The sequence below is a fragment of the Artemia franciscana genome, chromosome 3, assembly GCF_032884065.1.
Source record: "Artemia franciscana chromosome 3, ASM3288406v1, whole genome shotgun sequence".
Classification (NCBI taxonomy): domain Eukaryota; kingdom Metazoa; phylum Arthropoda; class Branchiopoda; order Anostraca; family Artemiidae; genus Artemia; species Artemia franciscana.
This window is the reverse complement of record NC_088865.1, coordinates 5,433,293-5,447,452: the sequence shown is the minus strand read 5'-3', so window position 1 is coordinate 5,447,452 and position 14,160 is coordinate 5,433,293. Positions and strand designations below refer to the sequence as shown.

General features: G+C 34.1%; 1 protein-coding gene and 1 long non-coding RNA gene across 3 annotated transcripts in view; one reads left to right on the top strand and one right to left on the bottom strand.

Annotated features, from left to right (window-relative positions):
- Positions 1-14,160, bottom strand: part of LOC136024803 (uncharacterized) — a 137,672-nt gene that overhangs the window by 9,252 nt on the left and 114,260 nt on the right. Inside the window, exon 3 of one of the 2 annotated variants that reach the window (XR_010616924.1) lies at positions 1,085-1,252. This is a non-coding gene — a long non-coding RNA (uncharacterized LOC136024803). Of the gene's footprint in view, positions 1-285; positions 1,253-14,160 lie in introns of those variants that run through there. The other variant, XR_010616923.1, reaches the window with a different exon arrangement.
- The window catches only part of LOC136024799 (fibroblast growth factor receptor-like 1), a 113,371-nt gene that overhangs the window by 49,580 nt on the left and 49,631 nt on the right, over positions 1-14,160 (top strand). Inside the window, exon 6 of the mRNA XM_065700269.1 lies at positions 5,260-5,407. Within this exon, the coding sequence (XP_065556341.1) occupies positions 5,260-5,407 (148 nt within the window). The remainder of the gene's footprint in view (positions 1-5,259; positions 5,408-14,160) is intronic.

Here is a 14,160-nt window from a genome sequence, read left to right as displayed (position 1 = left end):
CGTTACCACGAACTGTTTGACACTGTTTTCAGGGTGCCGGGACTTGGTATATAAGCAAAGCCTTATGGAACAACAGGCATAAGAAGGAAAATGAACTACTGTGCATACTCTTTTGCAAGGATCGGAACAAAATCCCCCTTTCCCCATCACAAAATTTATCGCCGCCTCGACCCTACCTTTTTTCCAATAGAAATGCCCGTGAATGTCTGTAGTAGGTCGTTCTTCATTTTGGTTTTTAATCTGCAGTGATCCTCGTTGTCGCAATTCTTCTAACCGCGTATTTCTTTGCTCTTCACTTTCTTTTTTGAGTCGTTGTGATTCTTGCTGTCACAAGTCTTCTTACTGCATATTTCTTTATTTCTTTATTCTTCTTTTTCGTTTATCATTACTTCAGACGTTTTTTATGATATCTGTTGCTTTAGCTGTTCGGGTTGGTCTTGTCACATTTGATGGGCCTGGTCGTTCATTTTCAGCCATTGTGAATTTGTGTTTTTTGTGTCGTACTCTTGATCTTGTCAAGTTTGAAGGTTCAGACGATCAGACAAATATTTTTCTATGCTCAAACGAATTATCATTTTTAACAATTTTAAATTTGCGTTTGTTTTTTTTTGGTCATCCAATGGGCATTTTTTTTTATTTTCGCAGAAAATTACAAAATAAAATAAAAATTAAGGATTCCATACTATATTTCACTTACTTTTTTATGCTTAGTTTTGTTTAATCTGGTTTAATTTTCGAAGTTAGCATGCCAGGCTAATAAACTGTTTTAAACAAATTTGTTGCGGTTGATATATAGAAAGAGTTCTATTTTTAATTTCTAGACACATGAAGTTTGTTTTTTACTCGTTGTGATATTTGCTGTCGCTTGTCTTCTGTCTGCATGTTTCTTTGTTCTTCACATTGACTTTTGATTCATTGTGACCCTCGTTGTCGCAAGTCTTCTAACCGCATATTTATTTCTTTTTAATTTTGTTCACCATTACTTCAAAAATCTTTTCAAATTACTTCATTAAATCTCTTTTTATAAAGTTGTTTGAATAAATTCTACACAATATTTATAATCTTTTCTGCACAGGCTCAATACCTTTCTAAAATCACTTTGAAGAACACTAGGTACTTCTCGTCGTTGCATAGAAGCAGAGCCAGAAATATGTAGGGTGGTAGATGCCTGAAAACTCTGCCGCCGTTCCTTTGCAATTTCCATGTGCTGTCTCCTAGGACTAGCCCTCCTATTACTTCTATGCTCATTTTCCTAAGAACAAAATAAATAAAAAACCTTAGAAATCTGAAAAAGAAAAAACGACAATTCGAATGAACTTATTGCAATATAAAATTGGTCATACTAAAACATACATTTACATACATGATAATACATTTACATAGTGTTTTTTTTTTGTACAGCAGATAGAGCTGAAAGGAAGGAGACTAAACATCAGTTTGCACTTGAAGAATGGTGCCCCTCAAGGAAACTATAGCCTAGAAAACGAGACAACATTCGCACCGGATTCTGATTAATGGAAAATTCTTTTGGGCTTGGTCTGTTTTGACGGGCATTTTCTGGCTAAGAATCCTCTTCTGATCTAATTTATCTGCTATGGGCTGCCTCCCCGTAGTTGCATGATACTTTCAGGCATGAATATATAATGAGATGGAGGTAATGGGCTTTAGAGTGTCGATGCAGGATTTCAACTCTAGTTGATAGAAGACTATCGCCAAGTGCTGAAAACCATGCTTTGACCAGGATTGGCCCAAGATTGCACAAGCTCATTCTTCATACTGAAGATCCCAGGGACTCCTTGCTGTCCGGCTCCAAGCCGGCTTAAGTGCTTTGGTATTTAATTAAGCAGATATGTGACCCTCGTTTTGCACCGGTATTTGGAATCATTGATTTTCCTGAGGCTAAAATAATTTCCATGATTTAAAGAATCATGAAAATTGGGACTTGGAATGTTACGACGGTAAAAAAAAAGACTATCTTATCGACATTTTGACTGACTAATTGAGACGATTCAAAATGGACTTATTAGGAGTTTCAGAAACTCATATCCCACGGGTATGGCGCATGAAATTAGGTGATGTAGAATTTGTTTACTCAGGCAGGAAGGATAGGGTACATAGACAGGGAGTAGGGCTCATGATGAATAAGGAAGCTGCCAAGTCTTATTTAGGCTGGGACTGTATTAATAATAGAATATCGCTCATTTTATGACTAGAAAGTTCAGGCTATCACTTATAGTAGTGTACACCCCCGTAGAAACGACTGAGGGATGTACTAGTGACTCATCTGAATTTTGTTGCTTACAGTTACAGTAGGAAATAGACAGGGTCCCAGGTAGAAATATTATGTTTTTAATAGAAGATTTTAACGCCCAGTTTGATAGAAATAATTATAGATGATATCCAAACTTGGGTAAATTTAGTGTAGGAAAAGAAAACAGCAATGGCTACAATATTTGGCTATTTTCTAGGTATAAAATCTAGTTATAAACAATACGGAGTTTGGTCATAAAACGGCCCATAAGCTAATGTGGTATCTACGTGATGGTAAGACAGCAAACCTTCTTAATTGTGTTACAGTAAACCGAAGACTGGCAGAATCAATACGAGATACTAGGGTATATTGAAGCGATGTTACTTATGTCAAAAGTAAAGATCACCATCAATTAGTGTATAGGGTTAATTTAAAGCTGAAATTTTGGAAGGGTGACTACCTTGGTAGACTCTAGGATGAGAATTTGAGAGAAACTTTCCAGGAACAGTAAAATACTAAACTTCAGAATTTTTAAATTTGACACTGTGGAAGATTGTTGGAATAATAAAAAAAAAATTATTTGTGAAGTTGCTGATGGTGTCCTAGGGAAGAAAGTTAGGACTGCAGCTAGGAACATCAGTGAAAAAGCTTTGTGTTTAATATAGAGGAGAAGGGGCTTGTACCAGAATTATCTGAGTTATAGATCGTATGAGAACAAAAGGAATGTAAAAAAGTTGAGAAAACATTAAAATATGAATTAGGAGGTGAGTAGTGGATGCAAGGGATACAATTTCGAGTGATCTGCAAGATAATGCAGCTAGACGGCATATTAGTAAAATATTGTACTGGCATGTAAATAAATTCATAGGGAGTAGTCAATCCGGACTCGCCAAAGTTAAAGATAGGAACGGGGCCACAATTATTAATAAGGAAAGAGTTAAAGAGAGATGGGCAGAACATTTTGAGAATCTGCTAAACCAAAATGGAGTTGCAGGAAAAGATACAGTGGAAAATGAAAAAGTTATATCTTGGATGTGAAGGAAGATTTGTTTTGTAAGGAAGAATTAGTGATAGTACTAAGAGGATTAAATAATAATAAGGATCCAGATGCAGATAGTGTTGTAAATAGTTTTTAAATATGATGTTTCTATGGTTAGAAATAAGTTACTGAAGATAAGGAATATAAGTTCTGAAAAGGGGAAGTACCTCACGATTTTAGAAAATCCTTAATTAAACCAGTGTATAAGAGAGGTGGTAAGAGTGAGTGTGGTTATTATCGAGTCATCAGTCTTGTCTCTGTAGGTAGCAAGTTATTTAGTAATATGATACTTTTTGGACTGAGACATGCTGTAGACAAAGTTTTACGAGAAAAACAATTGGGCTTTAGAAAAGGTAGAGGATGTTGCGACCAAATTTTCATTCTTAGGTTAATAATTGAGAAGTGCCTGAGTAGTCAAACACCTTTATTCCTTGGTTTTGTAGATTATGAGCAAGTGTTCGATTCTGTTGATGGAACAGCTTTAGAAATGGCCCTACCCTTGTATGATATGCCAGACAATACATTAAATTGATTGTTGCTATGTACAAGAGTAATATTGCTGCGATTAAGGTACGAAATGAGGTTAGCAGCTGGTTTTGTATTGATTTAGGGTTAAGCAGAGTTGCGTTCTATCCTTCTTTATATGAATCATGTTGACAGACTTTGTGTTAAGGAGCATAGGAAAGGAAACGGGAGACCACGGAATCAAATGAGTGGGGGGGGGGGAACTTTCCTGGAATTAGGTTGTTTTGATGACTTAAGCATCCTTGCTGAAAGTGTGAGCAAATTTAATGAGCCTTTAGAGTCTTTACGAGTTCAGGGTGATAGAATAGGTTTGAAAATTGATGTTTGGAAGAATAGGTCACTTAGGCTAGGAAAAAGTGAAGATGAAAAGGTGACGTAGGGTAATGAAAAGATTGATCAGGTGGACAGCTTCACTTACCTTGGTTGTATAAGTAGGAAAGACGGTGGGAGCAGTGAAAATGTTAAAAGTAAAATAGCCAACGCTAAGGATATTTTTTCACAGTTTAAAAAAAGCTTGGAAGAATAGAAAGATAAGTCTGCAAACCAAAATTAGAATATTAGAAGCCACAGTGATGACAGCGGTCAAATATGGCTCTGAAGCATGGACGCTCCGAAAACCGGATGAATATTTGCAAGATGTTCTGCAGAAAAATTGCCTACGGATTGTTCTGGGTACCCAACTGACTGACCGTATATCAAACAGTAGGCTGTACGAAAAATATGGTTCGATCGCTCTATCTAGCGCTATACTGAAAGAAAGTCAGAGGTTGCTAGGGCAAATTGTATGGACGAAGGATCACAGATTAATTTTGTCCTGTCCTTTTCGGCCAACTGTCTAGGGCTAAACATAGAGCAGGTTGTCCTCGTCTTTGGTGGAAGGACGTGATAAAAGATGATTTAAAGGACATGGGAACTTCCCGAGAGGTTGCAAAAAAAGAGAGTTTTTGAATATATTGATACGAAGGAGGAGTTTCCGTAGCAGTGTTGGACTCACGTGGCATGGTGCTGCGGTGAGTTGTTCGTAGTAGTAGTGGTGGCAGTAGTAGTAGTAGTATTAGCAGTAGTACTTATAGTAATAGCAGTAGTAGTAGTATTAGTAGTAATTGAGTTATCATATGTAATATTTCACGATAAGAAAAGTGAGAGTAGCGAAGAAGAAAATCAAATAAACAAAAAGGAGAGAAAAGAGGGAATGGAAGAGAGAGTGAAAAAACCGAGAAATTTAATGTTTCTGACAAGATCTCTGCTCAACCTTCCTCAGTGCTGGAAGAAGAATAAAAAAATATGGTAGAAAACTAAAGGTAAAATAGAAGGAGCCCTTTGCTAAGCAATGAAAGCCCTTTGCTAAATGAAAAACCAATCCTTTTTATCTTTTTGTCAAACTTGGCCAGTGTATTCTTGAAAATTGTAGACAGTAAGGTCTTACAAATTATTTATGTTTCAGGATGGACGCCTCCTTCCTTTGGAAAAAACGTCAAATCGTTGGACTTTAAATATTCAAAAAGTCCAAATAGAGGACTCGGGAGAGTATTTATGTTTGGCTAAGAACCCCCTTGGTTCTTCAAATGCTACTTTTCTCGTAGAAATCACAGGTAAGCTTTTCATTAAACAATGATATCGATACAAAGGTATACTAACCGTTGGTGCAACTACATTTAGGAATTTCTAATATTGAAAATGTAAGCTACATCTAGAAAGAGGCCGCAGCCAAACCAACGGGGACAAAAAACGAAATAAAGTGATATTATTTCCTATATTATGTGATACGAATTGTGCTTAGATTTTCTTGGTTTACGAGTGTATCGTATTTTCGTAAGCCAGTTACGCTGTTCTTTAAGCATATGTCTAATGAGAAACCATATAGCATGATTTAATAAAGTCTGGTCCGTTCTTCTATGTTTCTGTGTGAAATTTTAAGCCAGTGAAAGGAATAAAAACTCATATTTTATCCGACATGGTTCCCATGTGTCAAATTTCAAGCCAGTGGAAATGTCGAGATTTTTTAGAGTAAGCCCTCTCTTTTTCTGTGTTTTAGAAACCATAATGGTGCCATTTTATCATCTTTAAGGGACAGAAAAGTAGAATTAATTGTTACAGGTAGAAATTTTAGTTTAATTTATTTCAACGAAAATTAAGTGCGAACCTGGGACGGTTTATTTACTTTATATGCATTATAATTTTTACTAAAATATGAGCAATTAAAAATGTAATAAGTAAAATATGAAATATATGTCTTAATGTGTGTTATTTGTCTTAATACTCATTAATTTTTATTTGATTGGCCATTTGCCTCCATTTTTCCTAACTTAATAATGATTTTGCAGAAGTTATTACACTAAAGATGGCAGTTAACCATGTTGACAAAACTTCAATGCACAATTTAATACGAACTTAATTTTCGATCGTTACATCTGTTAATTTACTCTCACGTGGAACGAAATATTTAATTATTATTAAATACTATTAACTTTTTGTCAAACCTGGAATGTATCCTGTGTTAGTGACGGTCAACCTTTCGATTTATAAAACTAAAATAGTGAACCTTCAATTTTTTTGAAAAATTGGTGGAAACTATTTGATGAAAGCCAGATTGGCATTTATCCCCTTGACGAGACATCTGAGCTCTTCATATTTGTATATAACCTATATTATAGTCTATAATTGTAAATAGCCTATGTAGAAGAAGACTAAGAAAGTTTGGCCTGAAATACAGAAGTGTTTACGGATTATATTTTGTAAGACGCTAAAGAAGATACACATTCTTCTTGAATATATTATTGTTATGTATTATTCTACGTCAAAAAACTGCAGAGATCAATAGTTTTCTTAAACGAGCCCTGTCTAGGATAGAAAAGTTAATCGTAAACCGAAACATGTGTCTGTAATGGTCTTTCGCAGGGCCATAAAGAGGGTGCTAGTGAGGGGATAGAACCATAATGCTATTGGGTATCAGAAAAGCCCGAGGGTGGCTCAGGCTTGAAGTAATAAGTACTTTGGTAATAATATATAATCATAGACTTAATTTTGCTCTAAAAACTTCAAGGTATAGCAATTTTTTAAATAACGTATTCGATCAGCTAGGCAAATCAGCTTAAGAATATTTTAGTGATAATTTTTCTTCCCCCATCTCATGAGGCATTAAGGTTATTACGGCTTTCTTCTGATTTCCATAATTTTTTGCATATTTAGCCATTTTACCATTTTTTTCTCCCCTCCTGGGACCCTCTAAAATAATTACCTTTGTACGTGCTAGAAATAGGTATTAGTTCAAATATAAATATATTAATTTGAATACAACTTTGATAGTTTTCTGGAATATTATTTTAATCAAACTGTTTTTAATAGCTCCCAAAGCTGCGAAAAATTCATCAAAATTTTGTTATGCTGTAAAAAGTTGTTTAAGAAACGGAAAATCAACTTATTTTAGCACCAAAACGGTGTTTTTTCCCATAGCTTCAAGTTTGCTTGGTAAAAGGGTTTTGAAGATAATTTTATGTGTAATTTCTTAAGCTTTTCGGTTTTTTCTTTTTTTTCTCTCGCTGTACATTGATAATTAAAAGAGAGAGCTCTTTCAACAAAACTCTTTCAAAGATCACCCCCTTCCATTGAGTTTTTATTATAAAAAAAGATTTTTTTATTTTAAAGATAGTATACCAGGGTAAAAAAATAAATGTTATCATTTAAGTAAAAAAAAAACTAGGTCTTCTTCAATGTTTTATATCATTTCATACTTCCATAGTTAGATTGAAATTTTAAGGATTGACTATTTGACACATTTGTGATCATAGTTTTTGCTATTGGACATTTGTACACTCTACTCCCTTAAGCTAAATAAGGGGTTATTTACAGTTCAATCCGTTTCCTTCTGCCTGATTAAAATTATATGCATACTTCTCAATAAAATACTATGCGTAAACATTGGGCAAATTTTATAGCTTTAAGTCATTTTCGCTGGGCTGTGGGGGATCACGTTGTATTCAAAGGCATATTCTTACGGCTTTTCAACTATGATAAACAAAATGGCTATCTCAAAATTTTGATCAGAAGGTTTTGGGGGAAAGGTCAGGGAAAGGGCTATTTGCCCTCCAGTCTTTTTGGTTACTTAAAAGGGGCACTAGAACTTATAATATCCGTTTCAATGAGCCATTTCACAATATTCTAGGACCGCTGGCTCAATACAATCACCCCTAGGAAGCCTCCCCCCTCTGAAAAAAAACGCATCTGTGATCTTTCTTCCGACAAAAAAAGAAAATTCCACATTTTTGCAGATAGGAGGTCGAAATCTCTGAAATAAGGTTTTATGATACGCTGATCTGATGGTTGATTCTCATAAAGATTCTTTGACTTTTAAGGGGGGTTATCAAGTTTCGGAAATCCAGGAAAATTGTATCAGGCTCTTAGCCTTTGATACGCAAAATTAAACTTCATGAAACTTACATATTTGGAGTCAACATAATAAGCCGATTCTTTTGACATATCTATGGGCATCAAAATTTGATGTTTTTTTAAAGCTTTCGTTACTTTTGAGCCGCGTCGCTCCTTACTTACAGTTCGTTACCAAGAGCTGCTTAAAAAAAAGAAAATAGCCACCTTATAAGAAGGGAGTAAACATATGACACAATCCCAAGAAAAGGAAAGAACAGCTATTCAAAATTATGGTTAGGTTTGAATTCTATCCATGGCCACTGGTGATGCCTGTTCCCTCATTTTGAATGAACTATATGTTCATATGTGCACGATATTATGTGATACGAATTGTGCTTAGATTTTCTTGGTTTACGAGTGTATCGTATTTTCGTAAGCCAGTTACGCTGTTCTTTAAGCATATGTCTAATGAGAAACCATATAGCATGATTTAATAAAGTCTGGTCCGTTCTTCTATGTTTCTGTGTGAAATTTTAAGCCAGTGAAAGGAATAAAAACTCATATTTTATCTGACATGGTTCCCATGTGTCAAATTTCAAGCCAGTGGAAATGTCGAGATTTTTTAGAGTAAGCCCTCTCTTTTTCTGTGTTTTAGAAACCATAATGGTGCCATTTTATCATCTTTAAGGGACAGAAAAGTAGAATTAATTGTTATCGGTAGAAATTTTAGTTTAATTTATTTCAAATATAACGAAAATTAAGTGCGAACCTGGGAGGGTTTATTTACTTTATATGCATTATAATTTTTACTAAAATATGAGCAATTAAAAATATAATAAGTAAAATATGAAATATTTGTCTTAATGTGTGTTATTTGTCTTAATACTCATTAATTTTTATTTGATTGGCCATTTGCCTCCATTTTTCCTAACTTAATAATGATTTTGCAGAAGTTATTACACTAAAGATGGCAGTTAACCATGTTGACAAAACTTCAATGCACAATTTAATACGAACTTAATTTTCGATCGTTACATCTGTTATTTCACTCTCACGTGGAACGAAATATTTAATTATTATGAAATACTATTAACTTTTTGTCAAACCTGGAATGTATCCTGTGTTAGTGACGGTCAACCTTTCGATTTATAAAACTAAAATAGTGAACCTTCAATTTTTTTGAAAAATTGGTGGAAACTATTTGATGAAAGCCAGATTGGCATTTATCCCCTTGACGAGACATCTGAGCTCTTCATATTTGTATATAACCTATATTATAGTCTATAATTGTAAATAGCCTATGTAGAAGAAGACTAAGAAAGTTTGGCCTGAAATACAGAAGTGTTTACGGATTATATTTTGTAAGACGCTAAAGGAGATACACATTCTTCTTGAATATATTATTGTTATGTATTATTCTACGTCAAAAAACTGCAGAGATTAATAGTTTTCTTAAACGAGCCCTGTCTAGGTAAGAAAAATTAATCGTAAACCGAAACATGTGTCTGTAATGGTCTTTCGCAGGGCCATAAAGAGGGTGCTAGTGAGGGGATAGAACCATAATGCTATTGGGTATCAGAAAAGCCCGAGGGTGGCTCAGGCTTAAAGTAATAAGTACTTTGGTAATAATATATAATCATAGTTTTAATTTTGCTCTAAAAACTTCAAGGTATAGCAATTTTTTAAATAACGTATTCGATCAGCTAGGCAAATCAGCTTAAGAATATTTTAGTGATAATTTTTCTTCCCCCATCTCATGAGGCATTAAGGTTATTACGGCTTTCTTCTGATCTCCATAATTTTTTGCATATTTAGCCATTTTACCATTTTTTTTCTCCCCTCCCCAAATATTTACGGGACCCTCCAAAATAATTACCTTTGTACGTGCTAGAAATAGGTATTAGTTCAAATATAAATATATTAATTTGAATACAACTTTGATAGTTTTCCGGAATATTATTTTAATCAAACTGTTTTTAATAGCTCCCAAAGCTGCGAAAAATTCATCAAAATTTTGTTATGCTGTAAAAAGTTGTTTAAGAAACGGAAAATCAACTTATTTTAGCACCAAAACGGTGTTTTTTCCCATAGCTTCAAGTTTGCTTGGTAAAAGGGTTTTGAAGATAATTTTATGTGTAATTTCTTAAGCTTTATGGTTTTTTCTTTTTTTTTCTCTCGCTGTACACTGATAATTTAAAAGAGAGAGCTCTTTCAACAAAACTCTTTCAAAGATCACCCCCTTCAATTGAATTTTTATTCTAACAAAAAGATTTTTTTTATTTTAAAGATATACCAGGGTAAAAATAAATGTTATCATTTAAGTAAAAAAAATAATTGATCTTTGGAGTTTGTTCAATGTTTTATATCATTTCATACTTCCATAGTTAGATTGAAATTTTAAGGATTGACTATTTGACATATTTGTGATCATACTTTTTGCTATTGGACATTTGTACACTCTACTCCCTTAAACTAAATAAAGGGCTATTTACAGTTCAATCCGTTTCCTTCTGCCTGATTTAACTTAGGTAACTTAAAAGCATGATTAACTTAAAATTTAAACAGTAGTTTAATTCAGTATATTGAGTTATGTAATTAACCAAGTTAACTTATAAACTTTAATCAACTTAAAAAAGAAACCTAACTTAAAACAAAACGTGAATTTAACTTAAAAAATAAATTATTTAATTACGGCATAGAAATGCTTCTTTTGATCTTCTTTATTCTCTGGCAAATTGGATGATTTCTAGGATTTTAATTAGATTCTAAGCCGCATTTATTTTCTGTATTTCTTCTTTTTATTTTCAAAAAAGATTCACTTTGATGGAATGTGTCAAGCCTTAAAAGTACGGAGAGTGGACGATGGAGAATCTTAATTCCCTTTTAGGTGTTTCTTTTTTTAATTTTAGGGGTAAAAATGGATACCAGTACTGGACACTTTTAAACTAACACTTTTAAACTAAAAAACCTTGTTTATGTTTAAAACATTTTATAGTGTTAAGTATAATCAGGAAATATGATTTAAGTCGGGTCCTTCTTATTTCAGGGGAAACAACCAACATTCTACTATTTAGTTTTTCTTATTTTAGCTTCTTGCTGTCTTGCACTTAAACTTATAAAATTGGGAGTGGTTTGAGCAAATCTTTTCGTTTGTTGTTTCGTGTGTTTTGTTTTCCCCAAGAGGGACCACTCAGCAGGGATTTTTGGGAGGAAAGTGAAAAGGTAAAAACGAAAAAATGCAAGAAATTATCATTGCATTAGCCAAAGTAACCTAATTATTTTGTTGAAATTATATCAGTTGCAGAAGTAGTAGCATTATGAATGAAAAACGAAGAAAAAAAAGAAGGAAAAAGGTCAATCAAACAGTTCGTGGTAACGAACTGTAGTAAGGAGCGACCCGGCTCAATAGTAACCAAAACTCTAGAAAATGAAACTTTGATACCAATAGCTACATCAAAAGAATCGCATTTAATGCTGATTTTAAATATATAATTAATTTCATCAAGTTTCATCAAGTTTAGTCTTACCCATCAAAAGTTACGAGCCTGAGAAAATTTGCGTTATTTTAGAAAATAGGGGGAACCACCCCCTAAAAGTCATAGAATCTTAACGAAAATCACACCATCAGATTCAGCGTATCAGAGAACCCTACTGTAAAAGTTTTAAGCTCCTATCTACAAAAATGTGGAATTTTATATTTTTTGCCAGAAGGCAGATCACGCATGCGTGTTTATTTGTTTTGTTTTGTTTTTTCCAGGGGTGATCGTATCGACCCAGTTGTCTTAGAATGTTACAAGAGGACTCATTCTAACAGAAATGAAAAGTTCTAGTGCCCTTTTTAAGTGACCAAAAATATTGGAGGGCACCTAGGCCCCCTCCCACGCTAATTATTTTCCCAGAGTCAACGGATCAAAATTCTAAGATAGCCATTTTATTCAGCGTAGTCGAAAAACCTTATAACTATGTCTTATATAATCTTATATATAACTATGTCTATAACTATGGTTATTGGGAAGTGTACAGGCGTTTTCAGGAGGACTTTTTGGTTGGGGGGAGGGGTTGAGAAGAGGGGGATATGCTGGGGAAACTTTCCATCGAGAATTTGTCAAGGGGGGAAGAAAATTTCCATGAAGGGAGAGCAGGATTTACTAGCATTATTTAAAAAAAAAAAAAAAAAAAAATATGAAAAAGTTTTTTTCAGCTGGAAGTAAGGAACAGCATTAAAACTTAAAACAGAAACAGAAATTATTACCCATATGAGGGGCTCACCCCATTCTAATACCTCGCTCTTTACGCTAAAGTATTTTTATTAATTTCAACCATTTATTCTACGGCTTTTGTGATTCAGGGGTGAATTGGGACAAAATTTATGCTTTAGTATAAAGAGCGAGGTACTGACGAGGGGGCGAACCCCCTCATATATGTAATAAAAACATGAGAATACAAAAGTTCTTTACGTAAGCTAATTTATAAGTTACGTAAATCTTGTACTAATAAAAAGATTCGTAAAACATTAAAAGTTCTAGTTGCCTTTTTAATTAACCAAAAAATCGGAGGGCAACTAGGCTTCCTCCCCCGTTCTTTTTTTCTCAAAATCGTTCGATCAAAATTATGAGAAAGCCATTTAGCCAAAAAAAAATTATGCACATTTCGTTTTGATTATTCCTCTGCGGAGAGCCAAAATCAAAACATGCATTAATTCAAAAACGTTCAGAAATTAAATGAAAAAAAAACAAAAAAACAAGTTTTTTTTAACTGAAAGTAAGGAGCGATATTAAAACTTAAAACGAACAGAAATTACTTCGTATATTAAAGAGGCTGCTTCCTCATCAACGCCGCGCTCTTTACGCTAAAGTTTTTTACTGTTTTAAAAAGAAGAATTGAGAGGAAGAGTCAAACTTTAGCGTAAAGAGCGGGGCGTTGATGAGGAAGCAGCCTCTTTCATATACGAAGTAATTTCTGTTCGTTTTAAGTCAAATCACGGGTGCGTGTTTATTTGTTTGTTTTTTTGTTTTTTTAAACAAAAAAACTTTAGCGTAAAAAGCGGGGCGTTGATGAGGAAGCAGCCTCTTTCATATACGAAGTAATTTCTGTTCGTTTTAAGACAAATCACGGGTGCGTGTTTATTTGTTTGTTTTTTTCTTTTTTCTTTTTCCCAGGGGTCATCGTATCGATCAAGTGGTCCTAGAATGTCGCAAGAGGGCTCATTCTAACGGAAATAAAAAGTTCTAGTGCCCTTTTTAAGTGACCAAAAAAATTGGGGGGCGTCTAGGCCCCCTCCCACGCTCATTTTTTTCCCAAAGTCAAGGGATCAAAATTTTGAGATAGCCATTTTGTTCAGCATGGTCGAAAACCATAATAACTATGTCTTTGGGGATGACATACTCCCCCACAATCCCTAGGGGAGGGGCTGCAAGTTACAAACTTTAACCAGTGTTTACATATATAATGGTTATTGGGAAGTGTACAGACGTTTTCAGGGGTATTTTATTTTGTTTGGGGGTGGGGCTAAGGGGAGGGGGCTATGTTGTAGGATCTTTCCTTGGAGGAATCTGTCATGGGGGAAGAAAAATTCAATGGAAAGGGCGCAGGATTTTCTAGCAATACTATAAGAAAACAATGAAAAATAAACATGAAAACGTTTTTTCAAATGAAAGGAAGAAGTAGCATTGAAACTTAAAACGAACAGAGATTATTACGCATATGAGGGGTTCTAAAAATACTTTAGCATAAAGAGCGAGGTATTTAGGAGGAGATAAATACCTCGCTCTTTATGCTAAAGTATTTTTAGTAATTTCAACTATTTATTCTACGGCCTTTCTGATTCAAGGGTCATTCTTAAAGAATTGGGACAAAACTTACGATTTAGTGTAAAAAGCGAGGTATTAACGAGGGTACAAACCCCCTCGTATACATATTAAAAATATAAGATTATGAAAGTTTGTTACGTAAGTTAATTCTTAAGTTACGTATATTTTTT